The 25005-nt window shown below is 30.4% G+C and overlaps 2 protein-coding genes across 5 annotated transcripts in view; one reads left to right on the plus strand and one right to left on the minus strand.

The window, feature by feature from the left end:
* The first annotated feature begins 1443 nt into the window (after positions 1 to 1443).
* Positions 1444 to 4219, plus strand: LOC111677484 (E3 ubiquitin-protein ligase RNF25). Its single transcript, XM_023438605.2, has 4 exons — positions 1444 to 1597; positions 1672 to 1743; positions 1812 to 2664; positions 3018 to 4219. Exons 1-4 carry the CDS (start codon positions 1590 to 1592, stop codon positions 3378 to 3380), a joined length of 1296 nt encoding a protein of 431 aa, XP_023294373.2. The 5' UTR covers positions 1444 to 1589; the 3' UTR covers positions 3381 to 4219.
* A 4635-nt stretch (positions 4220 to 8854) lies between these two features.
* The window catches only part of LOC111677482 (dnaJ homolog subfamily B member 6), a 99190-nt gene continuing 83039 nt past the window's right edge, over positions 8855 to 25005 (minus strand). For 3 of the 4 annotated variants that reach the window (XM_046953485.1, XM_046953483.1, XM_046953484.1), the window contains 6 exons: positions 13687 to 13970; positions 13513 to 13622; positions 13053 to 13304; positions 9691 to 9891; positions 9321 to 9615; positions 8855 to 9247 (listed from right to left, as the gene is read on the minus strand). In XM_046953485.1, coding sequence (XP_046809441.1) covers positions 9142 to 9247; positions 9321 to 9615; positions 9691 to 9891; positions 13053 to 13304; positions 13513 to 13622; positions 13687 to 13751 — 1029 coding nt within the window. In that variant the 5' untranslated portion in view covers positions 13752 to 13970 and the 3' untranslated portion in view covers positions 8855 to 9141. The remainder of the gene's footprint in view (positions 9248 to 9320; positions 9616 to 9690; positions 9892 to 13052; positions 13305 to 13512; positions 13623 to 13686; positions 13971 to 25005) is intronic. The other variant, XM_046953486.1, reaches the window with a different exon arrangement.

Below are 25005 nucleotides of genomic sequence, written 5' to 3' on the forward strand. Positions count from 1 at the left end.
TGTATGTATTTTTGACAACAGTTTTGCATTTTTTTATTATTATTTTTAAGGAGAAAATTATTATTTACAACCCTGTTATGCAATTTCTACAAAATGTCGATAAATTGAATTAAATTAAAATTAATCATTTAATGTTGTTTTTGAGTAATCAGTTAGTTAATTTGTTTGCTAGTTTAAGAGTGGAGGTGGTTTAAACTTGAGCAACAAATACAAAAATATTAACAGGTGATGCAAAAAATGAATACAAATTTATAACGATAAATAGTCGAATACACGAAAATTGTACAAAAATAGTCAAAAATTTTGAAAAGTGGAAAAAAATAGTCAAAAACTCTAAAATAGTCGGAAAAAACGGAAAGTCAAAAAATAGTCGAAAAAAGGCGGAAAATGTCGAAAAATCGTCTTTTAATTAAATAAAAAATTCGGAAAGTCGAAAAATGTCTAAAAGTCGACTTTTAATTAAATAAAAAATTCGAAAAGTCGAAAATCGTCTTTTCATAAAATGCAAAAAGTCGACTTTTCGTTTCAACTATAGAAACCTATCTAAGAGTAGTTATCAGGTGTATAGGAATGAATGCAAGGAAAGCAATTATGTATATTCTTAATGGGATAATGACCAGAAAAGTTGATAAATTAATAAATATGCACTAAGTAATATGCCAATATTTAAATGTGTGATTAATTTGTACAATATTTCAATAAATTAAAGAATTTTTGGCAATTTGAGTATTAAACGGATCATGTTTTATTTAACTTATGTGCATATGAATAACTTATTTTCATTAAAATTAAATAAAACTGTTTATGTAAATAATACAGTTAAAAAATAGAAAAGTGAAATGGGACCGACAATATCTAATGTTTGTTTTTTAAATATAACGTGTTTTAACAACTGGCAATGCTGCAGCTACTGTGATTTATTATGTGTTGTATTCTTCAGAGTTATTGTGAATGGAAAATATACAAACAACGGCGTAAACTGCAGCCACTCGCTTAAATAATTAAATTTTATTTTCGATTTGATATTTCTCAAAATATATATTAAAATTATTTTTATTTTCCAGCATTATCAAAGGCAGCACTATGGCCATAATCGAAAAATTTCTTTTTATTAAAAAACGCTTAATTGGTTGATTAAGCATCCAAATTGTTATCACTGTTTGTTGCATATACAAAAGACCGATGTCAAATCAACTCAAAACCGCTGATAAAATTACAAAAAAAAAGTTAACATATTAGGGGGACATTTGTTTTTATTAGTAGAAATCATTAGCTGCTTTTGGACACGTCCAAACCAAACGAACTTTATCGATGACTGTTTTTTCTGTGGACCCTATTGTGGTGTCATTAGAATATTTAAAATGAATAATGTAAACTGAAAAACTTAACTGTCTTTTTCATACCGCCGCTCAAATTTTCTGTCCGCCGCCGCCGTCTATAATTTTGCTCGTCTTAGGGCTCTGAAACTTCATTAATAAAAAGTGGAAGAAGTAGTTTAAAATCGATTTTTTGATGCAACTCGAAAGTGGAGAAAGAAAAAATCATCAAATTTGCAAAATTTAAAAAATTCTACATTTAAGAAATCTATTATGGATGCGTAAGTAGTTCAGAAAATATTCAATTTTACAAAGACAATTGATTTCAATTGAAACTTATTCATTTGGTAAACAGATTATTGGATGAAGTGGAATCCTTAGAAGCAATTTTGATGGACGATGTGCTTATAGAACGAAATGCAGAAAGGTAAAAACTAGATTATTTCTGAAAAAAAAAATTAGGGAAAATTTTATTTAATAAAATTTTGCTTCTAGTATTCCGCAACTAATTGAGACTACGATATTTCCGGTGGTCGGCGAGGACACAGACCAGCAATATGTCTGTGTTACTTTGCAGGTAATACCTACCCCTGGATACCCAGAAGTTAGTCCTGAATATAAACTAGTACGGCCACGTGGATTGGATGATACACGTCTGTCGGAGATAAAAACTGCTATAGAAAGTAAACTCAATGAATCGATTGGATTCCCCGTTGTATTTGATTTGATTGAAGTCGTGCGTGAACACTTGACAGGCAGCAATTTACCCAGTGGTCAGTGTGTAGTCTGTTTGTATGGTTTTTGCGATGGCGATGAATTTACACGCACTGAATGCTTCCACTATTTGCATAGTTATTGTCTAGCACGCCACTTGAATGCCATGCGTCGCAACTACCAGGATGAATATAATAAATTGCCAGCTTGGCAACAGAAAACCGCTAAACCCTTCCAAGCTCATTGTCCAGTGTGTCGTGAGAATATAAAAGATGAAACTGATAGTTTACGCTGTGCCATGCCACCATCTGATTTGCAAAATGCTCCAGATTTTAAACCAACTCCCGAATTGAGAGAATTACAACAACGAATGTCTTCATTGTTTATACATCAGAAAAGTCGTGGCGCTATTATAGATTCTGAAGCTGAAGTGGGTGCCGTATTGTCTATTGAAACGGAAGAGGAAATTCGTCGTCGACTGCACCGTAAACAGCAGGAAGAAACATCAGCAGCTGAAACTCCGGAGAGCGGTGGTAATACATTTTCTTCTAATTTCGGTGAATTTAGCGGTGGCAGTAGCAGTGGTTCTGCTACACCTGAAGCAGGATCTGTAGCTGAACAACAAGTACAGAAGGTATGAGAGTTTCTTTTTTAAAAGCTTTAGCAATGCTAATTGCGACGAAATTTAAATAAAACAATAAGGTATATAAAAAGGAATAATTTATACAACAAATTTCCAGATAGTTGGTTCATAAAGGTGATTTTCTAAATATTAATATCGATGATTAAATTTTAAAGAAATAGAATAGAAAGGATTTTTTCCCCTTTTATATTTGTTAGAAGATTTCAGTCTTTAAAATGCAATCATGATTTTAAGAAAAAATGTTATTCTATTCAGAATCAATATGGAAAACTATTATTTATTTTATACTGACATTGCATTTAAATTATTTTAAATTATAAAAATATTAATGTTTATTTCTTTAGGACTCGAATGGTTCAATTATGAAAACTAATTTTGCACCCGTTGTTCAAAATATACAACGAGAAGATCCAACTAACAATAATTATCATCATCATAGCAGCGGAGGTGGTGGTAGACGTCATCATTTCCGTGGCGGTCGTCGTCATCATCATCATCACCACAATCAGCATCAATCTGAACGTGATCGGGAGCGATTTCAACACAATCACATTCCGTCGGCTACATCAGCCTCCGCTTCGTCGTCTTCATCAGCAGTTGGAGCTGCAGCAAATACATCATCTAGTCATTCCAGTGGTTCGCAGTCTATGCAAACAAATCAAAAACAAGCAAAGGCCCATGCAGCCGGTCATGGTCATAACAGGTGACGATGGCCTCTCTACAAATATATAAAATGCAATATTGAGGCTCTACACAAGATATTGCTATTGCTGCCATTGTTGCTACCCTCCTCTCTCTAACCAATAAAACTATTTGGCTAACAAATTATTTATTCTTAATTTTTCTTTCTTTTTCTTTTGTTTTTCATTTATTTATTTAAACTATTTGCCTTTTTGTTGAATGTTGTTAATCAATCATTCATTATGAATTTAATGACAATATATAGTTTTTTTTTTTTTATTTTGTTGTTAATGTATTTATTAAAATTATTTAATAATCAAAAATATTTATTTAATTTTTAATATGTAAAAAAATGTATATTTTACTTTAGTTTTTGTGTTTTTTTTATGTATATGTAGAAAACTAATTTAATTTTAAGTAAAAAATCGCACACACCGTAATAAGACTCATTATTGAAATACACTCTACTATTAAATACAACAATTTAAAAACTATATCTTAAGGATTCTTTGTGTCCTTATGATGGAAACGTTCTTTGTTTTGAATTTTATATTATTTAGAAAAGAAATATTTAGCAATAATTATTTGTTTAACTATGTACTAATATGTATATGAATATGTACACTATAGTTTTAAATTATTTTTTATTTTTAACACTTACTCTTAGTATCCTTTGTTGTTTTTATTTTTTGTAACTTTTTTTTTTCTAAAAATATCAAAAAGGTAGTCAACACTTAAAAAGTGTAGCATCATCTTGTTGTCTTCGAATTTGCTAAACACAACAAAACTAAATGATATTAGTAACACAAGAAAAAGAAAACATTAAACTTAAAAAATAAAGTTAAAATTATTAAAAAAAAAGGAACCAAACATATGGACTTGATTTGTATACAGGTGTTGGAAACTGTTTTGTGCCCTACATTCTTCCTTGCTTTTTCTAAAACGCAATCTGAATTTTATCCCTTAAGTAGCTGATAATTACTTACGATTGATATTGATGCCATGCCTGTCATCCAAAGTAGAGTAGTTTTGCACAATTCAGTATTCCTAGTCATTTTAAATTATACCTAATTAATTAATAATTATGAATGTATCGAATGAATTAATGAATGTTTGCATTCAAATACTTATAATTAAAATATGTGCATGTAGTGACATAAAAATAAATTATTTGAATATTTCAATCAATTTAAATAAAAATATTTCCCTAATTAATTACTAAATCAATGAATGTAGTACATCTAAATTATTGTGTCAAAATAATAAATACTTAAATATATGAATTAAAAAAACATTTAAAAGTGGTTTTAATTAAATAAACAAGTTTATTTAATGATTTATTTTAGGGATTTACTTTTTATGGTATACATTTGGATAATACAGAAAACATTTACATACATACAGTGTTTCTCATAAGTATTAGGTTTCATATCAAAATTTTTATAACTTGAAAAATCTTCATTTACTTTAATTAATTAAGCTTTTTTTAAATTACCTCACAAAAGTATTCGAATTTTTCCTGTATTTAATATTTCATCGTATTATACGAAACATAAAATTAGAATCAAATGTTTTTTTTTTTTTTTTGCTTAAAATTGTTTAAGGGGTTACTATCAACCGAAGGGATATATTTTTGACCATTTGGGCCACAATTTTGGGGCGATTTTACCATCTTTATAAGTAATATCATTAAAATGGCGGATTTTGACCATATTTTCATTTATTTTTCCCTTTTTTCCAGAGATAAATCCAAAATTTAATATTGAGATTTATTAGACTCCTTGAGGTATCTAAAAGTAATATATTTTGTTGTAGGGATCTGTACTTAAACGTTCCATGATGTATTTTTCGGGATCGTTCTTCTGTTTCTAATTAAATTATCTGGATCTTAAGACCCTTTTCGTTGCACTAGGATTGATATTTTCCGGCAAAGTTGGCTAGTATATATTCATGAAGATATTAGCACACATATATTTTCAATTTCTACGACATTGTAGCGGAATACAACTCCAAAACATGCCATAACAAAACGTCATCCTCTACAGTAGACTTAAGTTTTTACTACTTATAACTTTCACGCTTATGTTGCCCATTACAATAACACTGGAAGTCCAAAATTTTGCGTTTATTTTTATCATCGTGAATAATATTTAACCAGATATCAATATTTTGGAGTTAGACCATAATGATATAGAAATATTCAGCCAGTAATCCAATGGTTATAAAAAGAATGATTCTACTGTATCGAATGGCGTTTCTTCGAGGCATGTTTTGGAGTTGTATACTTCTAGAATATATTGAAAACTTAAAATGTATAAAAGCTGATATCTAAAAGAATACAGACCAGACAACTTTCTCCGAAAATGTTTTACCCTAGTATTATAAAAATGGACTAAGGTTCCAATAAGTTGAATTAGCTACAAAAGAATGATCCCATTAATATATCTTAGAACTTTAAAAATACAGGTTCTTGTAATAAAAAATATTATTTTTAGATACGCCAAGGGGTCTTTTAAGTCCCAATATCGAATTTTTGTTTTATCTCTGGAAAAAAGTTCAAATATTGCCAAAAATCGCCATTTTAATTATATTACATAAAAATGGTACTATCCCCCAAAATTGTGGCCCAAGTGGCCCAAAAATATATCCCATCGGTTGATAGTAATCCCTTAAACAATTTTAAGCAAAAAAAACCATTTGATTCCAATTTTATGTTTCATATAATATGATGAAATGTAAAATACAGGAAAAATTCGAATACTTTTGTGAGGTAATTTTATGGACTTCTTTTAAAAAAGAGCTTAATTAATTTAAGTAAATGTAAATTTTTGAAATTTTAAAAAGTGTGATATGAAACCTAAGGACTGTCTAGATAATATAACAAATTTATTTATTTATTTATTTTGCACGCAAAAAATTTATTAAATTTGGTTTTTTTCATTGTATACCTAAATTCGAATACTTATGAGAGACACTGTATGTATTTCTCAAACTATTTGTTGTATAAGTAGATTACTTATTCTGTTTTCTTAAGCCGAACCAGTTTGACGCACGGATAAAGAAATCTGTCTTCCGAATGTCGACCTCCGATAAATCCGCTAAGTAATGCAAGAAGAAGCTACCTAGCACACTCATTCATATCCTTTCGAACATTTTAAGAAGAAAGGAAGATAGAGTAATTGGTATAAAATCCTTTGGCTTCATGTGAGAGGTCTTTTCTTCCTTAGGAATGGCCCGAAGTTCGGTTATATACGACCATTTTATGCAGGCATCATCGACCCAGCGATTTATAGTGTCGAAGCTGTTTATCGCCCAGTTGATCCTATAATCATTTATGGATATTCCTGTAACAACTGGGGGACTTATGAACTGCATGTCAGCCCCGTTTTCCGAGGATTGACAGCTTGAAAAGTGAGTAGCCATTAAAATTTCTAAAGTTTCTCGGTTACTGATCGTCCAACTGCCACATGGTTTCTTAATGGAACTTGAGACAGGAGGAGTGGACAATAAAAAAAATTTAATAAGGAGTAGAGGTTACCAAGAAAATTCCGCTTCATGAACAAACTTTCTTCCTTAGCGACTGCTAACTCTAAGGGTATCACAACGGGCCATAAGGCCTTCGAGTGAACTCGCTAACTTGCGTGTAACCTACTGTAGTTTCATTGTCAATTTAATCGAACTACATAAGAACTACTTAAGTAACTTACTAAATAACTATCAAACTAACTAACTGACGAACTAAGTAAGTTAATAACAAACTAATTAACTAACTAACTAACGATCTTACTAATAAACTTTGAACTGCAGTATGTGTTCTAGTTGGTTAGACCGGAGGTAGTGGGTTTGAGGCAGGTTTCAGAGTGAATAACAGACCCGACAGAGGCCTAAGTGTTTTTTTCGGATTTGATGTATAAACATTCTCCCTTGAAACTAACTAGCTGACGAACTTACTAACTACTGACTACCTATTTTAGAAAATATAGGTTTTATTTATAATAAAACCTGGTGGTACAGCCAGAAACCAATCAATAACAATTAAGTTTTTTGTTATTTAAATATTTATGACTTTTAAAATGTTTTTAATTGCAAACGGCACTAATTTCTTTGATCGGTATTAGAATAAAACCTCATTTGACTTGCCAAGGTTCAAAATAATGCAATTACCTCAAAAAATTTATTTTTGTAGTTAGAGAATTTTTTCGAAATTTTTGTTTGATTTTCAAGGGACCACCCAGCCTTCAAATTTTTTTATATATCAGATTATATAAATCGATATTTTTGAGATGTTTTTTGATTGATTTTTTTTTTCAAAATGAAGCATAGCATTTGTGCAAGAAGTCAAGTTATTGTTTGATGAAATCTTGTGTTAAAATTCGAGTTGAAAAAGATCGATCAAAAGATATTGGCGTTGAAATTGCTTCGAAATTTATTGCCAACTAGCGATAGTTCACCTAGATACATAATTTGGAAAATTGCTAAGAAATTTAAGTTTTATAGCATATTTTTTTCGCTCAAACAAAAAATGTGACTATTAAGAGTTAATTTTTAAACCAAAATAAAAGTCTAGTCTTCAGTGTATTTGTATATGGATCACTAACTTATCATCAGATGCAGTGCTGCGAAAAATTTCCAAATTCTCCAAGAATTTGAAAGTTGTTATGCAAATACCAATCAATCTAATTTTTGTGTATAAATTTCAATATAATTAAGTAATAATATAGCCACACTTGCTTAGTTTATTTTTAAAGGATTTTTTATTTATTTATTTGTTGTATTTTATTTTTTATTTATTAATTTCAAAGTTTTTTTTTTCATACAAGTTTTTTAAGTTTTTTTTTTATAAATTCAATAAATTAATTTGTAAGTAAAATTAAAGTATGTAGTACATTTATTAATTAATTACTTTAAAATTAATTCCTTTTTGTTTTTTGTTTATGTTTTTATTAATTGGCATTTCTTCAATTCTTTCATAATGAATAGAACTTTGTTTAATTTTTTTTTTTCATATTTTAGATTTTTATATTATTTTAATGCTATTATTATTTGTTTATGTATATGGTAAATTATTTAAGCAAACAAATTATAATATAAACTAGAGAACATCTTAGATTTATAATAATTATAAACTAAACTTAAGCATACATATTAAAATGAACAAATTAAAAGAAAGAAAAACCCAAAAGTAATTTGTAAAACCATTAAACAATTTTGCATAGAATTCAAAATTTTTCTTAATTGTTTTTCTTCCTTTTGTTTTTTCTATTTGATTCTAAAATTTAACTTCAATTTTTCTTAAACTTCGACAACTCATTCATAATAATAACGATTCATACCAGGCAGCAAGCAAGCAGTACAATGTTATATCTAAATATACAAATTTCATTATTAAAAAAGAGATTATTTTTCTTCTTTTTTGAATTTTATTAGAACAAAGGAATTATATTCATAGTTTTAATAAAATCTCTTTTTTTTGTATTTCTGTTTTTTTTTTCATTTCATTTTTGTATAAATTTAAACTAAATACTAAAACAATTAATTAATTTTAAAGTTTAAGCAAAATATAATAATAAAAATAAAATGGAAATAAAAATTAAAAAATTTTGTGTGCTTAATTGAGGAGTTTTGTTGTAGCAGTTATTATTATTATTATTTTTTTTTTTTTGAAAATTTGTTTTCCTTTATTTTGCTAAAACGTGTAAAGAGGAGAACATCTTGGTTGGTCTTCAGTTTGTATCTAGTTGAAATGACTTTTTTTGTTTTCTTATTTGATTTTTTATATTTTGTATTTTAATTGGTAATTGAAGAGAGTTTTTGGGCAACTCCATTCACAGTCTTTGATTTCAGGACATCATTTTCATATGAAAATACCGTTTCTTTGCCATTTTCATAGACTCTAAAAAGAGGATAAAACGAAAAAAATGGGAGTTAAATTTTAATTCTAAACAATTCATCAAGGTTCTAAATACCTCTTTGTCATTAATTTTTTGCCATTAACAAATGTTGTCGATGTTGAAGTACGTTTAACAGCTCCATTTGTGCCAGCACCATTGGTGCGTCCGCTACCATTCGACATACTGCTGTAGGATGAGAATGAGGTAAAACCATTGTTGGGCATTAAAAAGTCCATCATTGAATAATTGAGCATAGGAGAAGAAAAGGGTGAAGTCAATTTTGCATTTGCTCCATGATGATGATGATGGCTTCGACTGCCTGAAGAACCATTTGCGCGCCGGCTACCTTGCTGTGAACTGTAATGAACATCTGTAATTATAAACAATAAAAATTATGATTTAATTTTCATCTAAAAAGAAATTGTCAAAATAGTTTATGGTTAACCTCTAAATAAATCAGCAAACGGTGAGTTTCCACCGAAAAATTCACGAAAAACTTCTTCTGGAGGCCGGAACACGAATGGAAAACCACCCATTATGTCGAAATCATCGAAATCATGTGTATGATGTCTAGATGAACGATGGTGTCCACGATCTCCCAATAAACCTTCTTTGCCATATTGATCGTATACACGACGTTTTTTCTCTGTAAAATTAGTAAAAATCAAAATTTAAACAAAAAATTAGTACATTTTCTTCAATTATGCGATTTTTTATTAATTATTTTAGTTTTAAATAAAAGAACTGAAAGAAATTACACACAAAGTGTTAAAGGTTAATTTTTAGTTAATTTATTAACGATATTTTACAGTTTTTATAAATAATCTATGTACAATTATCTTGAGGTTGTACAATACAATCGTTTCAGATTGTGTATAATCTTTTTTAAAGATATTTTCAATATCTTTAAAGATAATTTTGTTTAAAATTCACTTCACAAAAAATCTTTATATTCTCCCAGTTGGATTGAAAATTTTGGTACAAACGGTCTTAAACTTCATGTGTTCCCAATAAGGGTACAACTCAAAAATTTGTCCTCTATCCACTTCCTTCAAATTTGGATTTTAACTCTGCCTTTAGAATGGGATTCACTGCAGTATAAATTTTTGCCTATACGGATAATGGCGATGGTAGTATCAGTATTCTATTTGAACACAATTTCATATTCGGTCTCAAAGATGTAAACTAAGTTGACGGTGTCAAACAAATCAACTGACCTTCTTGTATTCTCTAAGAAATTCAAAATTAAAACATCCACAACTTCTTCGATTGTGGATTTTATTTACGGATAACGAAATTATAAAACTAAAACAACCATATGCCTATGGAAAAAACTATCGATGAAGGATGGAATTTAAAACCAAACATTGTTAAATTGAATTTTGAAATGGTCATTAGGATAACCCGGGTTATAAAGCTTTTAAAAGTCTAACTTAAAATTATTTCGTAACGAATCGTTATGAACAACGACGCAAGAAGATCTATTCACTTTGTTATACAGGATTTCAAAACTTAACAGATCTTTCAGATCATACAATTCTTACAAACTCTACTACCATCTCTGTTTTCAATATATCGAATAGTACGAGATTGTAAGACATTCTCTTCCCACATAGTCTCTCTGTATTTATGGATGATCTAAAATAGGAGGACGAGTAGGATTGGGGAATTTTTCATAACGGATTATTGGATCAATATAAAGTTCAGAATTCGACATGAATGCTGTAAAACTGGATAGAGAGGAAATAATTTTTTTCAATTATGCAACATAATTGCTTTCAGTAAAAGACACTGCAAATTTGACATTCATTCTAAAAATACTTGGATTATTCCATAACCACTTCTGTAGAAGTTATCATGATAAGGAAGACAAAAAGATCTATGTTATTTGTGCAACTTTTCTATTATAAAGGATCACATCTATCTAGCCTCAAATTGCATTGTAATTGGATTGAAAATAACATTTCCTGATTTATGAGACTCTGGCTAAAATTTCTTTCCCTACCTCTTCTACCTTCATGATTCTGCTCAAAACTCAATCAAGCTGCTCTATCTCTGAACTTTTCTGCTTTTATCTCTTTTTTATAAAACATGCAAATTTGAAATGTTAATCATATTCTCTGTGTTTGAGTACCAAATAAAGAAAAGTGAACCAACTTTAAATTAACCAGTCTCTTAAGTTGCAATCATTTAAAATTCCGGCTTTTAAACAATTTTACTATTGATTTGAAGCTAAAAATGTTTTATTTAATAACTTGAAATATTTGTTTAATTTAAAATCGATGTCGTATTATCAAAAACATTTTTCAAATAAAATTTTTTATAAAAGAATTACGATATACTACGATACAACCGTAAAACACCGATTGTGAATTAGACAATTATTTTACCATTTTTTAATTAAGAAAAAATGTTCCTAGATTGAAATTGTTTGTTTGTCAATAGTTTAGTTGAATAAGGTTGTATACTAAACATCAACAAGGAGACCCAGAGGATACATTGTGAATTCCTTTAAGTAGAAGAAAATAACAAGATAGAAGAGAGAAAAGTCTGAGATATAAGTGTGAAATTAATTAATTCTTATCCTAAGAGATAAAGAATGTTTATAGTATTGGAAACGAAATTCTACGAGGTCCGACGCCTAAATAGCCAACCCACATCCTGACGAAATCTAAAATGATGCTTTCACTATACCTTGCTACATCTTCTAATTCATTATGGAATGTTTTCCTAGCAATTTCCGCCTCAGACTCTGTGTACCAAGACAGTGGTACAAAATATGTTCAACTGTCAGCAGCTGTCAACAGCTCCTCTTCGTCTTTACACAACCTACAAAACTCCCGGTTATCATTCCTACAATAATTGTAATACTCCTCCTGTCCAACCTTAATAGTACTGGTTGCCATGGCATTCAACTTCTCCATAAGGCCTTGGATAACCTGCGATTAATTCTACTGTGCCATGTTTGGTTAGAGGAGTTCGTGAATTTATCAGAGATTAACTTGTTGTTTCACCGATGTAACTCCACTATTAGTGTCCAGAAATGACCCTTGTCTGGACAATACTTTTGTGATCTCATGTATATTACAGTGCCCTAGAAATCAACACAACCTACAACCCAAATAGTCCACCGATTGCATCATTGCAGTTGAATGGAAACTCTAGATCTACCCTAAGTGCTTAAAATTATCTTGTTATGGGAAATTCTATTTTAATAGACATGTGGTTAATCTAAAATGTTAAAACAATTTAAATTAACTAAACAAACTAAAATAAATTACATATTTTTACAGTAGTAGCAAGTATGCGGAGGGTAAGTGAGAAGGCAAAAATTAGTATTAAACAATTGTTCTAATAAAAATGCAATTTTCCAACAAGCAATACAGGCTAACAAGGAAAACAGCAAATCGAACAAGAGTTCTTTTAATTTGGGGAAAAATGTTTGTGTTAGTTTTTTGAACGTTTAATAATGAGTTAGAGAATTGTTAAAAATTATTTAGAAAAAAACAACAACAAGAAACAGTAACATTAATAAATTAACAACGCGAATTAAACAGTAGCAAGCTGGCTGATGGTCAGGCAACAGCACTAAAACTGTACAATGTACAGGGAGCAGCTTGCTTGCAGCAACCAGCATCCATTGTTTCTGAATGGTTTTTGATTTGATTTGTTTTCTGTTATTACAATACAAGTGCAAGTTTTCTTTTAGTTTTAGTAACAACAAATTATTGGAATTTTTGTTTTCAACAATGCAAAAATAACGTAGAACGCTAGTGTTTATTTTATTTAGTTAAATGTTTCCTTTACCAAACAGTTTGTGGAATGGTGTAGATTCGAAGAGATTTCTAAAGGTGAATGTTTGATAGCGATTGCCACGCTTTGATGAACCATAACTGGGTATATAATCATCGTAGTCTTTGGCACCTGTGGTACGATAGCGATAACCACTACCATAACCATTTGTACCACCATAACCATTTGTCGACGAGTAAGATGATGAATTACTGTAACTGCTTTTATGTAAAGTCGAGCGAGAATCGTATATTTTTCGTTTGCGTTCTAGTATCACGGACATACAGACAGACGATTATTTATGTGATACATTTTTCGTTTAATTTATTTTTATAGTTTAATAACATAAAATATTTAGAAAAGAAAATAATTTAAATTGTATTTACAAAATAGTTATTGTAAGAAAGTTTGGATAATAAAGAAAGAGATTTATAATTTGGTACAGACATCTGTGGATTTAGATGATAAAACTTACCGTCTGATAACACTTCATAGGCTTCGGATAATTCGCGAAAACGTTTGTTGGCTTCATCTAAATTATCTGGATTTTTATCCGGATGCCACTTTAATGCCAATTTTCTGTAACTAAATTGAATAATAAAAAAATTATTAGTTTAGTTTTATTAATTTATTAATGAAAAACACTTACGCTTTTTTAATTTCTCCTTCTGTTGCTTGACGTGGTACCTCTAGAACTTTGTAATAATCTACCATTTTGTTACAATTTTGTATTTAAGTATTTCAAGTGGAAATTGTTGTTAGAATTTCAGTACCAGTGGTGGAATTTCACACCAAAGTCCTTGTATTATTTATAGTGATGTTTTACTTAAAGTCAGTGTTTAATTTCTTTTCTTTAAGATGTTTTTCGTTTGATTAATGAAATTTGCTCTTCCAAAGTGATTAATGAAGTTATAATACTAATGATGATGTTATCTGCAAAGAAATTTTAAACAAATACATTAAAATTAGAAAGGAAATCTAAAGCTTAAAACTATATATTGTGGTCTAAATAATACATAATAAAATTTTATAAAAACATTAATTTATTACATTTTGCAAATTTTACAAGCTAATTACAAAATTTATAATGTTGGGGCGTGTTTTCTTATTTTAAAATTTTAAGAAGTAAATAAGCAAGAAGTAGACAAGACAGTAAGTGTAATCAATTTTTATACCCTTCACCTTCGTGAGAAGGGTATATATAAGTATGTCATTCCGTTTGTAATTTCTATAATATAATTTTCCGACCCAACAAAGTATATATATTCTGGATCCTTATAGATAGCGAAGTCGATTAAGCCATGTCCGTCTATCTGTCTGTCTGGTTGTCTGTCTGTATGTTTGTTGAAATCAGTTTTTAGAGGACCCCAGATATCGTCGAGATCCGAATCTTTAATAATTCTGTTAGACATGCTTTCGGGAAGATCGCTATTTAAAATCAGAAAAATGCTCAAACAGAAATTGCAAAAAACAAAAACAAAATACATAAACATACGGTAAATTTTGTTATTGTACTCTGTTTATAAAAACAAGGCAGAGGGAGAGAAGCATAGCAAGAGTAGCAGAGCGAAAGCAGCACTAGTGTGTTGTTATTGGCTAAAAACATGAAATTAAGTATGTGGAGCCTGGCTTAGAAGCCATAAAAGGGAACTTTTTGGTACTTTTTCGTTTTTCTAAAGGTACTTTTTAAATTTTCTATAATATTGAAATTAGAAATATGAAGGAACATGAAATAAGGTATGTAGATTCGGAATCAGATTTAAACCCAAAAAAGGAAACTTTTTGGTGCTTTTTCGCTTTTCAAAAGGTACTTTTTGAGTTTTCTATAATAATGAACTTATGTTCAGCACGAAGTTAGCGATTTAAAAGAAGAGTATTTGATACCGACTTTTTTAAGACATCATGGTGAAGGGTATAGAACTCTTACTTCTTTTTAAATTATATAGTGTTGTATATATCAGAACTTTTAGACTTCGTGGAAACACCAAATATAGTTTCTGAATAGGGTCAATTGGCTTGGGTCTTTATCGAGGAGTTAGTAAAGGATTCAAGATGTGAAATGGTTCGTGTTCCGGTGTTTTTATAGCTGAATTCGACTATAAAAGACTACCTATCGAATATATTTCAGGCGGAGATCATATCGATTCTGATATTCGTGCAAAGTCATAAAAAATAGAAATAGTCTGCGTTGGGTACCAGTATAGTTGAAAATGTAGGAAAAAAGAAAGTCAAGCATTGACTTAAATATGAGGAAAAAAAGGGTTAAACTAACCAGTTTTCACTATTGTAGGGCGATCTTTGAATCTTAGACCGCGTTTTTAGATGAATAACTCACACTTATCTTAATACAGACTTATTAAAACCATAAAAAAATGTTTACTATTACTTTAAAAAACATACATAAATGTTTATTAAATTTAATTGCATGTGTACATTAATTACATTACAGACTCGGCGTTGTAAAATTTTCAAAACGTTTAAATCGTGTTCGGGCAGTTTTTCTGCTAAATCAATACGTTTTAACTTTTTTAGTTTTTAATATAAACCACTAATTTAAATCATATTTTCCCAATAATTATGTATGATGTTTCATGTTTGCTAATAAACCAGACCGGAAACAATACAAAGCATACAATCATACAAAATATAACGTTGCAAATATGGGCCAACTCTCTTTAACAATCACAATAAATCATCACTAATCGAAAGAGAAATAAAAACGTAAATGCAAAATAATAAAACAAAAGATAAAAAAACGACAAACTAATTAACCAATTATAAAAAGAAAAGCAAATACAATCCATTGCATACATTTATTATTGTTTATTATTTATAGCGTTTGTTTTTTAAACAACCTCGTAAATATGGATGAAAATGTCAAATCCGTCTGCAGTCATTTGTATGTCAAGTGACAGTCCGACAACTATAGTTGGACAGACAGATTAATGGCACACATGTAAACAATGTATTGGACGGAAATAAATGTTCCCATTAAAAATATGACAATTTATTTAAACGTACAAAAAAATTGGCCAAAAATAAAACAATTAAGACCACCAAGCTTTAAAAAAAAAAAAAACAAACAAAACCAAAAAAATCACGTTTTTTTGTCTGTTTAAAAAAATACACGCGGGCTCTTGAACTGTATCTCTGCTATGGATGAGATTCCAATGTGTGTATTTTTTGTGTACATATTTATATGAATGTAAAGTTTAGCATTTGACAGTTCGAGTTCAATGTCGGCCAACAACACCACAATGGCATCGTACAAGTTTGTATATACATTGTATGCAAAAGCAACACTCACAACACATGTGTTAACCACCCACTAACGGAGTCACTCAGGCAGTTACTCAGTTTGTTTGTCTGCCAGTGTGGCAGCAGTGTCCGAAAAGAAAGAGAGCGCAAAAAATTTAGCAAATAAACACAGGCGGAAGAATAATAAAAGAAACAATGAAAATCAATTAAGAAAATTTCGCGATAAAGAAATATGTACTCTACGCCCAGCATACAAAAATTAAATAGGAATGGCCTTAATATCGTAGATTACTGGTTGCGACTTTGACATCTCAGTAGATAATATTTATACCAAGGATGTAGTATGACAAAGTATGGTAGAGATTAATGAGAGTACTGCAAAGCTGCCGAAAAAAACAGCTTCCTGCCTCGCGCACTTTTCATGAAAAAAAGGAACTGTAGGAATTATTTTTCAGTGTTCAGAAACTCAGTTCCTTGAACGTAATTCCTAAAAATCTTTCAATCAGTGTTAGTCAGGAACATTATTTCCGGAATAACATTACTTCCAAGATACTTGGATCTAACTTCGACGAATGCCTGGCAGTGGCAAAGAAAGTGCTCCAGAGTTTCACTGTCCTCTACACACGCACTACCTACGTTTGAAACCGAACGTCCAATTTGACATCATATCATACTAACTTCAGACTTGCTCATTTTAAGGAGATTTTTCGTCTTGCGCTCATCGGGGTCCTCCATAGGATTTTCGTGGTTCTACCCACTGTTTCATTATTCCAAGAGGTCTTATGGGATTCTCTCACCCATATTTTTAATTCAGCTTTTGTTGCGTCGAATGGTTTTGCGTTCGTCAGTTTAACTGCCTTGAGCTTCCTTCTCTTTAAAGCTATTAAATCGCTCTTTCGTTACCGACTACTCTCGAGTGGGTTGGTACCCATAAAGTTATAAGTCTCGAAAAGGGACAAAAATTGCGATTTCTCAAAACTCAGGACATAAAATCTCAGATTCCAGATGTGATGAAGAAAATATGAAGTAATATTCGAACTCAGCGAATAATCTTATAGAAGCGTCTAACATAGTCTCAGGGTTTCAACTATTTTAACATTCTGTCTGATGAAATTGAAGAGAAACAGCTACTAAAGTTATAGAGTACTTTAGTAGCTGTTTCCTACAACTTTTATTTGATGCATTTTCGAGAAAAAGTGCCAAAAAATTAAAAGTATGTATTTTAAATTTAAAAGAAACTTTTATCCCCATATTCTAATTCTCTTGTTATTTCAAAACGATTTATTGAAAGTTCCCACACAAAAAATATTTTAACAGACGGTTAAACGATAATCGGATATTGAGATTGTAGCACTGAAAGTATCAAAAGAGAATCGGGAATATCACGGTACTTTTGCACATCAAATAGTATCAAAAAAAGTACCATCGTACCAATTTTGCCATCCCTGAGCCTCATTATTGGGAAGAGCATATAAAATACTTGTGCTAGATATTGAGCAGAATACCCAGGCTAAATTTGTAAAGAACCTATTTCGCTTCCAAAGTTGTTACGGTGCTTAACTAAAATCAAGAAGGTAATTAATAGAGTTTTATTCAGTAGTTCTAATCTGTGATGTATCTATAAGGACAGGCGAACATAACTACAGCGAATCTGATTTATATGATAATAATCTAACCTGGATATTATGTCTTGTAAATCATGTGCATTTCCAAAACAAGTGGCATGTGCAACACATTAGTGCCATAGGGTACAAAGATATGTAAACATATGAAATTACAACACGTGGAAAGTGTTTATAGCGGCCATTGAATGTGTGGTCGTTGTCATAGTAAAACACTCAGTATGCTGCCGGCCAATTATTATTAATAGTAATGACCAATTGTGGCAAGTAAAACACAAATTGCCACCAGCAACTAAAATTTATCTAAACCTACATACATTTAATGTACATTTGACATTCGTATTTATGTGTAGTTTACTTCAAAATTTGTTCAACCGTTAGTTAATGCCATTGGATAAGTAAATAAATAGGTTTAGAAACTTTTCTTAAAGGTGTATTAGACCACCCAAAAGTAGAAAATAAAAGGGAATAAATAGAAAAGAAAAAAATACTATAAGTTTTCAACATATAAATGCGTGTATAGAGAGATTTCTACCTTATTTCTAATTGTTGGTGGGTTGGTTTCACCCAGTTTTCTAAAAACATTCACGAAGAAGTGTTATAATAGTATTGTTTGTATTTCTTTTTATTCACATATAACTGGAAATATTCCACTGTGCTACAAGGCAAATAAAACTTTTGTATATCGGCAGTAGGGTAGAAGGGGGACCATCGCCACTTTTTTTGAGGCGGCCTCAAATTAAAACCACAATACATATTCTTAATTTTTTCTTGTTTCGGATACTTAGATATGTTGGCTTTAGTTTTGTTCCTTTCAATTTTTCTTAAGTCATCCTCATGTACATATTTTTTTAACTCTTCCACACTGACCAAAAACGGCGATACCGCCCCATCCATGGGGTAAATGCGCCAAGGGAGTGGGGCAGATTTGTCATTAGTAAAATAAAAGAAAAAAATACAAAAATAAAAACTTATTTTGCTGTTTTATACCTTAATTCATTAAACAAAGTGTAATAGATCAGATATTTATTATTTATTTCACAAAACTTAACAAAAAAATTACTGATTTTTTCTATATTTTAACCAAATATTGTTCTACATCACAAGCATTACATATATTTGGCGCATGTGCCCCACGGGCAGTTCTGGGGTTTAGTTTCAATTTTTTTCGGGCTTCAAATTATATTATCGAAAATATTATTATGCCTTATTGTCCACTATTATTGATGTTCTAATACTGACCAATATACATTTTCTATCCCAAAACCTAAAAAAGTTAACACAAAAAGTTCACACAGTGAAATATTTTCACAGCCCTTTGAAAAAAATTAATCATGTCTGCCTCCCATCATATGTAAAGTTAATGTTTCAAATATTCATGGATGATAGATAATCGATAAACGAAAACAAAATTTAATAATGCGATAAAATCGATTTCTCGGTTTTCAAGTTATTCGCATTGACAGATGTGCCCCTATGGCGAATGATCTCCCTTCTACCCTATACATTATCTAAATTTCGAAAACTGTCTGAATATACAAAATTAGATGTTTATGGATATATTCTTTCCTCTTTTATTACAATTTTATATTTATAAGATTTTTACAGAATTTATTATATTGAAACAGCAATATTAATCTCAACCATCGAGGTTATATTCAGGGTAGGGCCTATAAAGGGGACTAGAATTCAATTATGCACCGATCTCTATAGAAGTGATTAATATCTTTTTTACATTAAACTAACAGACGGATATTGCAAGATCATCTTAGAATCTAATATTATTTTATAGGTTAGGTTATGTTGACGCTTCTGGATTAATTACGACCCCCCCTCATATGATCGAGCCTGAAAAGAACCACCTGGTACTTTGAAGATATTTAGGTCTTCGATAGGGGAAGTGAAGAAGTGTTCATAACCTTTCGTTGAACTGTTCACTGACAATTTAATTTTCCCGAATGCTCTCGAGTCCCTCCACTTCTATTCAACGGCGTTTGTAATAGGACAGGAAAAGAATAAAATTCATCTTTATCACTTTCACGACATGTAAGTACTATTAGGTATCCAAGACAGTCTAAGTAGATGTTAAAGATCGAAGTCTGAAAATGCTCGAGGCCGTATTAAAGTTCCAGTCTGTATGCTAAAATTATAAAGCCAATTCTCCGTTAGAATTTTTAATCCGTCAATACTTTGTTGGTTTTGTTTTTTATGGTGTGAGAAGTTCTTAGGTCAGATATGGATAAATATGAATCCCACGAGACAAAATCAAAAAATTATTAAACTGTGGAATAAAGAAGCAATTTTTTAAATGTAAGAAATATATCTTCACTTAAGAAGTTTTTTTAGACGCAGCACAGTGTATTTTTAAACAATTTATGTGTTGGTAGGTTTCATGTGGCATATTCTTTCGATTTGCTTTTAAGTATAACAACTTGTAATAAACTCATACAGGTTGAAAATTATCATACACAGACACACAAACACTCAATTAACTTTCAATATTCAGATGATGTATCGTGCAAACAAACAATGTAAGTTGAAAATTCTTTTTTTTTGTAATTTTCCATGTATGTAAAAGTGAATTTAGTTATTTTTTTTCTACACAAAGATATATTTATTTGTTAATTCCAAAGTTGAAAAAAAAATAATAATTTCCTTGACACAATTTCTGCAAAAAAATTAAAAAAACACAATTCAAAGCAACAATTCTAAAAGTTCACATGATGTTTGTTGAATTTCAGAGACACGAAGGTTCTGTGCGTAGGTTCTCAAGTTCATGTTGTTTGTTGTATGACTGAGTTTGCTTTTTTCAGTTTTTTTTTGTTTAGTTATTCGTTTTCAATTTCAATGATTGAATTACAAAATTTCAAGTTGTTCTTGTTGCTGTTGGTGTTTAAATATTGTTTCTCAAATTTCACATGACAAATGAAGTGTAAATTAATTAAATATAGACATTAAATCGAGTTTTTGTTGTTAGTTTTTTTTTTGTTCAAAATAGTTAATTCAATAACAAGTATGTATTCGATTTAGGTTGTGTTTTTTAAGTCAATTTGAAGTTTTGTTGCAGATTTTATGTTAAAATTATTGCAGTATTTTAACATTGTCCGACTAACCTTAAAATGTATATGGAATTTGGGATTTTAACATGACAGGTTATCCAAGATTTAGTTAAGGTCATTGTTGATTTTTTATTATCGAAGTTTAAAATTTATGAACTAGCGAATGATCCGTCATAAATAAATAAAATTGGTATTGTAAAACTTTATTTGGACCCTCTGGAACAGGTATGGATTTTATCTTCACCAAGTTGAGCGAGAAGAATGTTACGAATGCAGATTAGGTGGTCATAATATTGAGATATATTCTCAGCAAAAAAAGCTGTTCTTATAATATAAAGAAGAGTGTCCCACACATACAAATTGTATAATGGAACGGTAGGTAGAACCACACAATGGATCGAAAGGAGAACGAGAAGTCTCCTGAGTGGGAGCAAGTCCGAGGTTATTTTTATGCTGCGTATCCTAACTAAAGAGACAGGAATAGGAGCACTATTTACAAAATTCAACAAGCGGATTGTGACGAATGAGAAAATCTGATTGGAAAATTACATAAAATAAGCAATTACGTCTAGGAGACAAAGTTTTAGAACCATACACACCAAATTAAGGTCCATATGTAAATGTCTCCTTTAGAATATTCTTTAGAATACTAGCACAAAGCTAGAACGCTTGAAGGAAAATGGCGCTGATGTTGGAATGAGGATAAACATTAGAACGACTAAGCTTATGAGAATAGGCACAATGAATGTAAATCCGCTTACTATAGACGGGCAGGTTATTGAAGACGTCGAAAGCTTTTGATACCTTGGTATCAGTAGTAGGATTACGAAAGACGGGGATCAGAGATGGATTTCCGCGATAGCATCAATAATCTTATTCAAGGTAAAATTTGAAGATGTAACAATATGTTGCGTAAAACGAAGTTACGAATTTTCAACTGTACCTTTAAAACCATATAGTAATGGTTGACCATATGTATAACCAAGTTTTTATTAACCACTGTCTATCGCATTTACTGAAAATCTTCTGACCAAACGGAATTTGAAATGAGGAACTAAAACATCGGATAAATATCTATTAGCCCAGTCGAAGTACAAATCGGTAGACCACATAATGATATAGCGAGATCTGTCATAGACTGGGGCAGCGTAGGAGAGGTCGTTTAAGAAACACCTGGAGAGAGCTTATCAATGATCTAATTTACTTTGAACCATATTGCGTCTTGTAGTTTGATTACACGGTTTAAAAACCCTATTTGGGGGTTCAGTTGTATAGGGGCTAGGTGAAATAATGGACCCATCTTAATCATTTTCAATATCTTCAAAATTGCGACCTGTAGTTTGATTACAAGGTTTGTGGAAGGACGGACATAGCTAAATTGACCCAGAAAATGATTCTGAGACGATTGGTATACTTTATGGCTATTTCTATTGTGCGTTACAAACATCAGCATAACCCCAATATATCCTCCCCACTAAGTGGTGTAGGCTATAAAACAACGTTAAATATTATTTACAACGAATTAAAAACCATCTGTTGTCAAATAAATAACGTTCACATTTGCAAAAACATTTTTCACTTTCTTGATTATTTTACTTTTTTTAGATACAATTTAAAATAGTTCAAAGTTTTTACATATAAAAGAAATATCTAATTATATATTGTTGTTCTGCTAAACAATCGCTGTAATCATAGTATTTTAGAGAAAATATCTTCTACTTTTTTCTTATAAATAACAATTAATGTACGACTAGGTATGAGAAAAGAAAACGTCAATGCTTTTTATTAGAATTTTTAAATGTTTTTAAATTTAAACTGTTATTTAATTTTGTTTTCTATTTCTAAAAAAAAATACCTGCTTGTTTTGACATATTTGGCGCACAGTAAGTGGGAGTACTTACTTAGTTGTCTAATAATACCGGTCGGTCATCATACCACGCCATCTACACTAAACATTGTCGTGATACCTGACTAAAGTGATATGATGAGTTTATGAGAAAACATTGGACCGTACAATATGTGTGCTCTTCGAAAGATAAAATAAAAACAAAATGATGACAACAAACTACAGAAAAAAACACACATAATATTAAATATTTAAGAATTTTTATGCACTGAGAGAAATAATATGTGCTAATGACTTTTAAAGGGACAATAAAATAATGTGCACACAAACCTATTTGTTATTCTAGACTTATCAAAGCTTTTAGATAACAAATAATTATAATTATTTAACAAGAAATTTTATTCATAATTTTGTTTATTTATTGTTTGTTGTGGCAATAAAAAAACAAAATATTTTTAGAATAAATTTGACTTAAAGTTTCTATGTATTTGACAAGACAAAACACAACAGCAATGGCAGCAACAACTTTATTTGTTATAAAATATTTAGCAATGCAGTACAAAAACAAATAAAATGTATGTAATTTTTTAGATATTTTGTTTTTTTTTTTTGTTTTTTTTTTCTTAATTTGTTGCTGTATTTTTAAACGTGTTCAACATACAAATTTTGTTTGTCTGACTTTTTAAAACAACAACCACGACAACAACAAAGTTAATAATGATGAAGCAAATAAAACCCCAACAACTCAAATAAAAGAATAAACTCTAAACGGAATGAAATAAAATTTAATCGAATAAAATATGCAAAACTTTTAGCTTAAGCGTATAAAAAAAACGTAAGTATTTTTTTATTTTTATTTGAAATTTAAATAAAAAAGAACTAAGAATTTCTTTCAAGTGTACGTGATTGAATATAAAAAATACAAATATAGAAGTCAGAGTCTATTAACAGCAAAAATTCGTAGTATGAAAACACAAATTTTAACATATGGACGGACAGAGAGACAGATATACAAACATAGTTGTGGCTCTAGCAGCAAATGAAGGCAGGGATGGAAATATAAGTATGGCTGTAGTTTCATTTTATATACAAAAGTAGCATAATTTTACTAGGATTACGATGTCTGTGTAAACTGGTAGTATTAGAGCTGATTAAGTACCAAAGACAGATACTTTCAGAAATTGGCAGACAGATAAAGATCATAGTGGGAATCTGCTGCTAAAAGGACGTCTCTATTCCCATGCAAGTAAAATTTGGATATATAGTTGAAATTTCGACGAATATGTTTATCGAACTTTTCCAATTCATACTTTACTATAGGCTTCTAAAAACATTCGATTGGAACCTATGCCTAAGATTAATACTGGTATTCCCTACAATTTCATTCTGTAAGCCAGTTTATGAGACACTTTCATTGTTATACGGGCTTTTTCAATTCTCTTTTCCCCCGTATTCCAATCACTCCAAGATGGGGGAAGTTCATCGGGCTAACATGTCGAGATGAAAGGTTTATTTATAGTCAGGTCTTACTGTCAATTGACTAGACAGTGGAAATTTAAAGATTTAAGTCTTGTATGAAGCGTTCTTGCATATCAATCAATACCTGTCACCCATTTCTAGAGGTCATTCTGGTTAAACTCGAAAAAAATGGTAAAATCACCCGTTTGTCATTATTTCAAAGAATGCGTGACATCATAAACCAGTCTTGGAATAGAAGATCGTATTGTAGAGTATTAAAGACCCTATGTCCAAAACTTGATATGTGGGCTACTAAAATACTTTTAGGAATGGATTCACGCAGTCCAAGATTTCTGATAGAGATGCTAACGGGGCATTGCTAACGGGGCATTGCTTTATCAGAAAGTGGCACAGCAGTATACCCGTTAGGTTATGCAAGGATGATGGGGTAATAGAGTCGAGCATATAATTTGCTATTCTCTTAGGATACAGAATCTCAGGCTGAAATGGCAATGGAATAGGTTTCTCGACGAAGAGGTGGTTATTGCGTGTCTTGGCGTTAGTCACTTCTTCGACTGGACTTTTTAAGGAAGACAAACCGTTTCTCTTTCATCTCTTTGTTTTTTAGGGTACTGACTCATGTTTTTGTTTTTCTCTTCACTCTTTGAAGAGAATCAGAATAGACATTGTGGTCTCCTAGTGGATATGCATAATTTTTTGGTGTA

Source organism: Lucilia cuprina, chromosome 6, assembly GCF_022045245.1.
Source record: "Lucilia cuprina isolate Lc7/37 chromosome 6, ASM2204524v1, whole genome shotgun sequence".
NCBI lineage: Eukaryota > Metazoa > Arthropoda > Insecta > Diptera > Calliphoridae > Lucilia > Lucilia cuprina.

Coding starts and splice junctions, on each gene's coding strand:
- LOC111677484 (XM_023438605.2), top strand. Junction 1,744..1,811: donor ATAGAACGAAATGCAGAAAG/GTAAAAACTAGA, acceptor TTTTGCTTCTAG/TATTCCGCAACTAATTGAGA. Junction 2,665..3,017: donor CTGAACAACAAGTACAGAAG/GTATGAGAGTTT, acceptor TTATTTCTTTAG/GACTCGAATGGTTCAATTAT.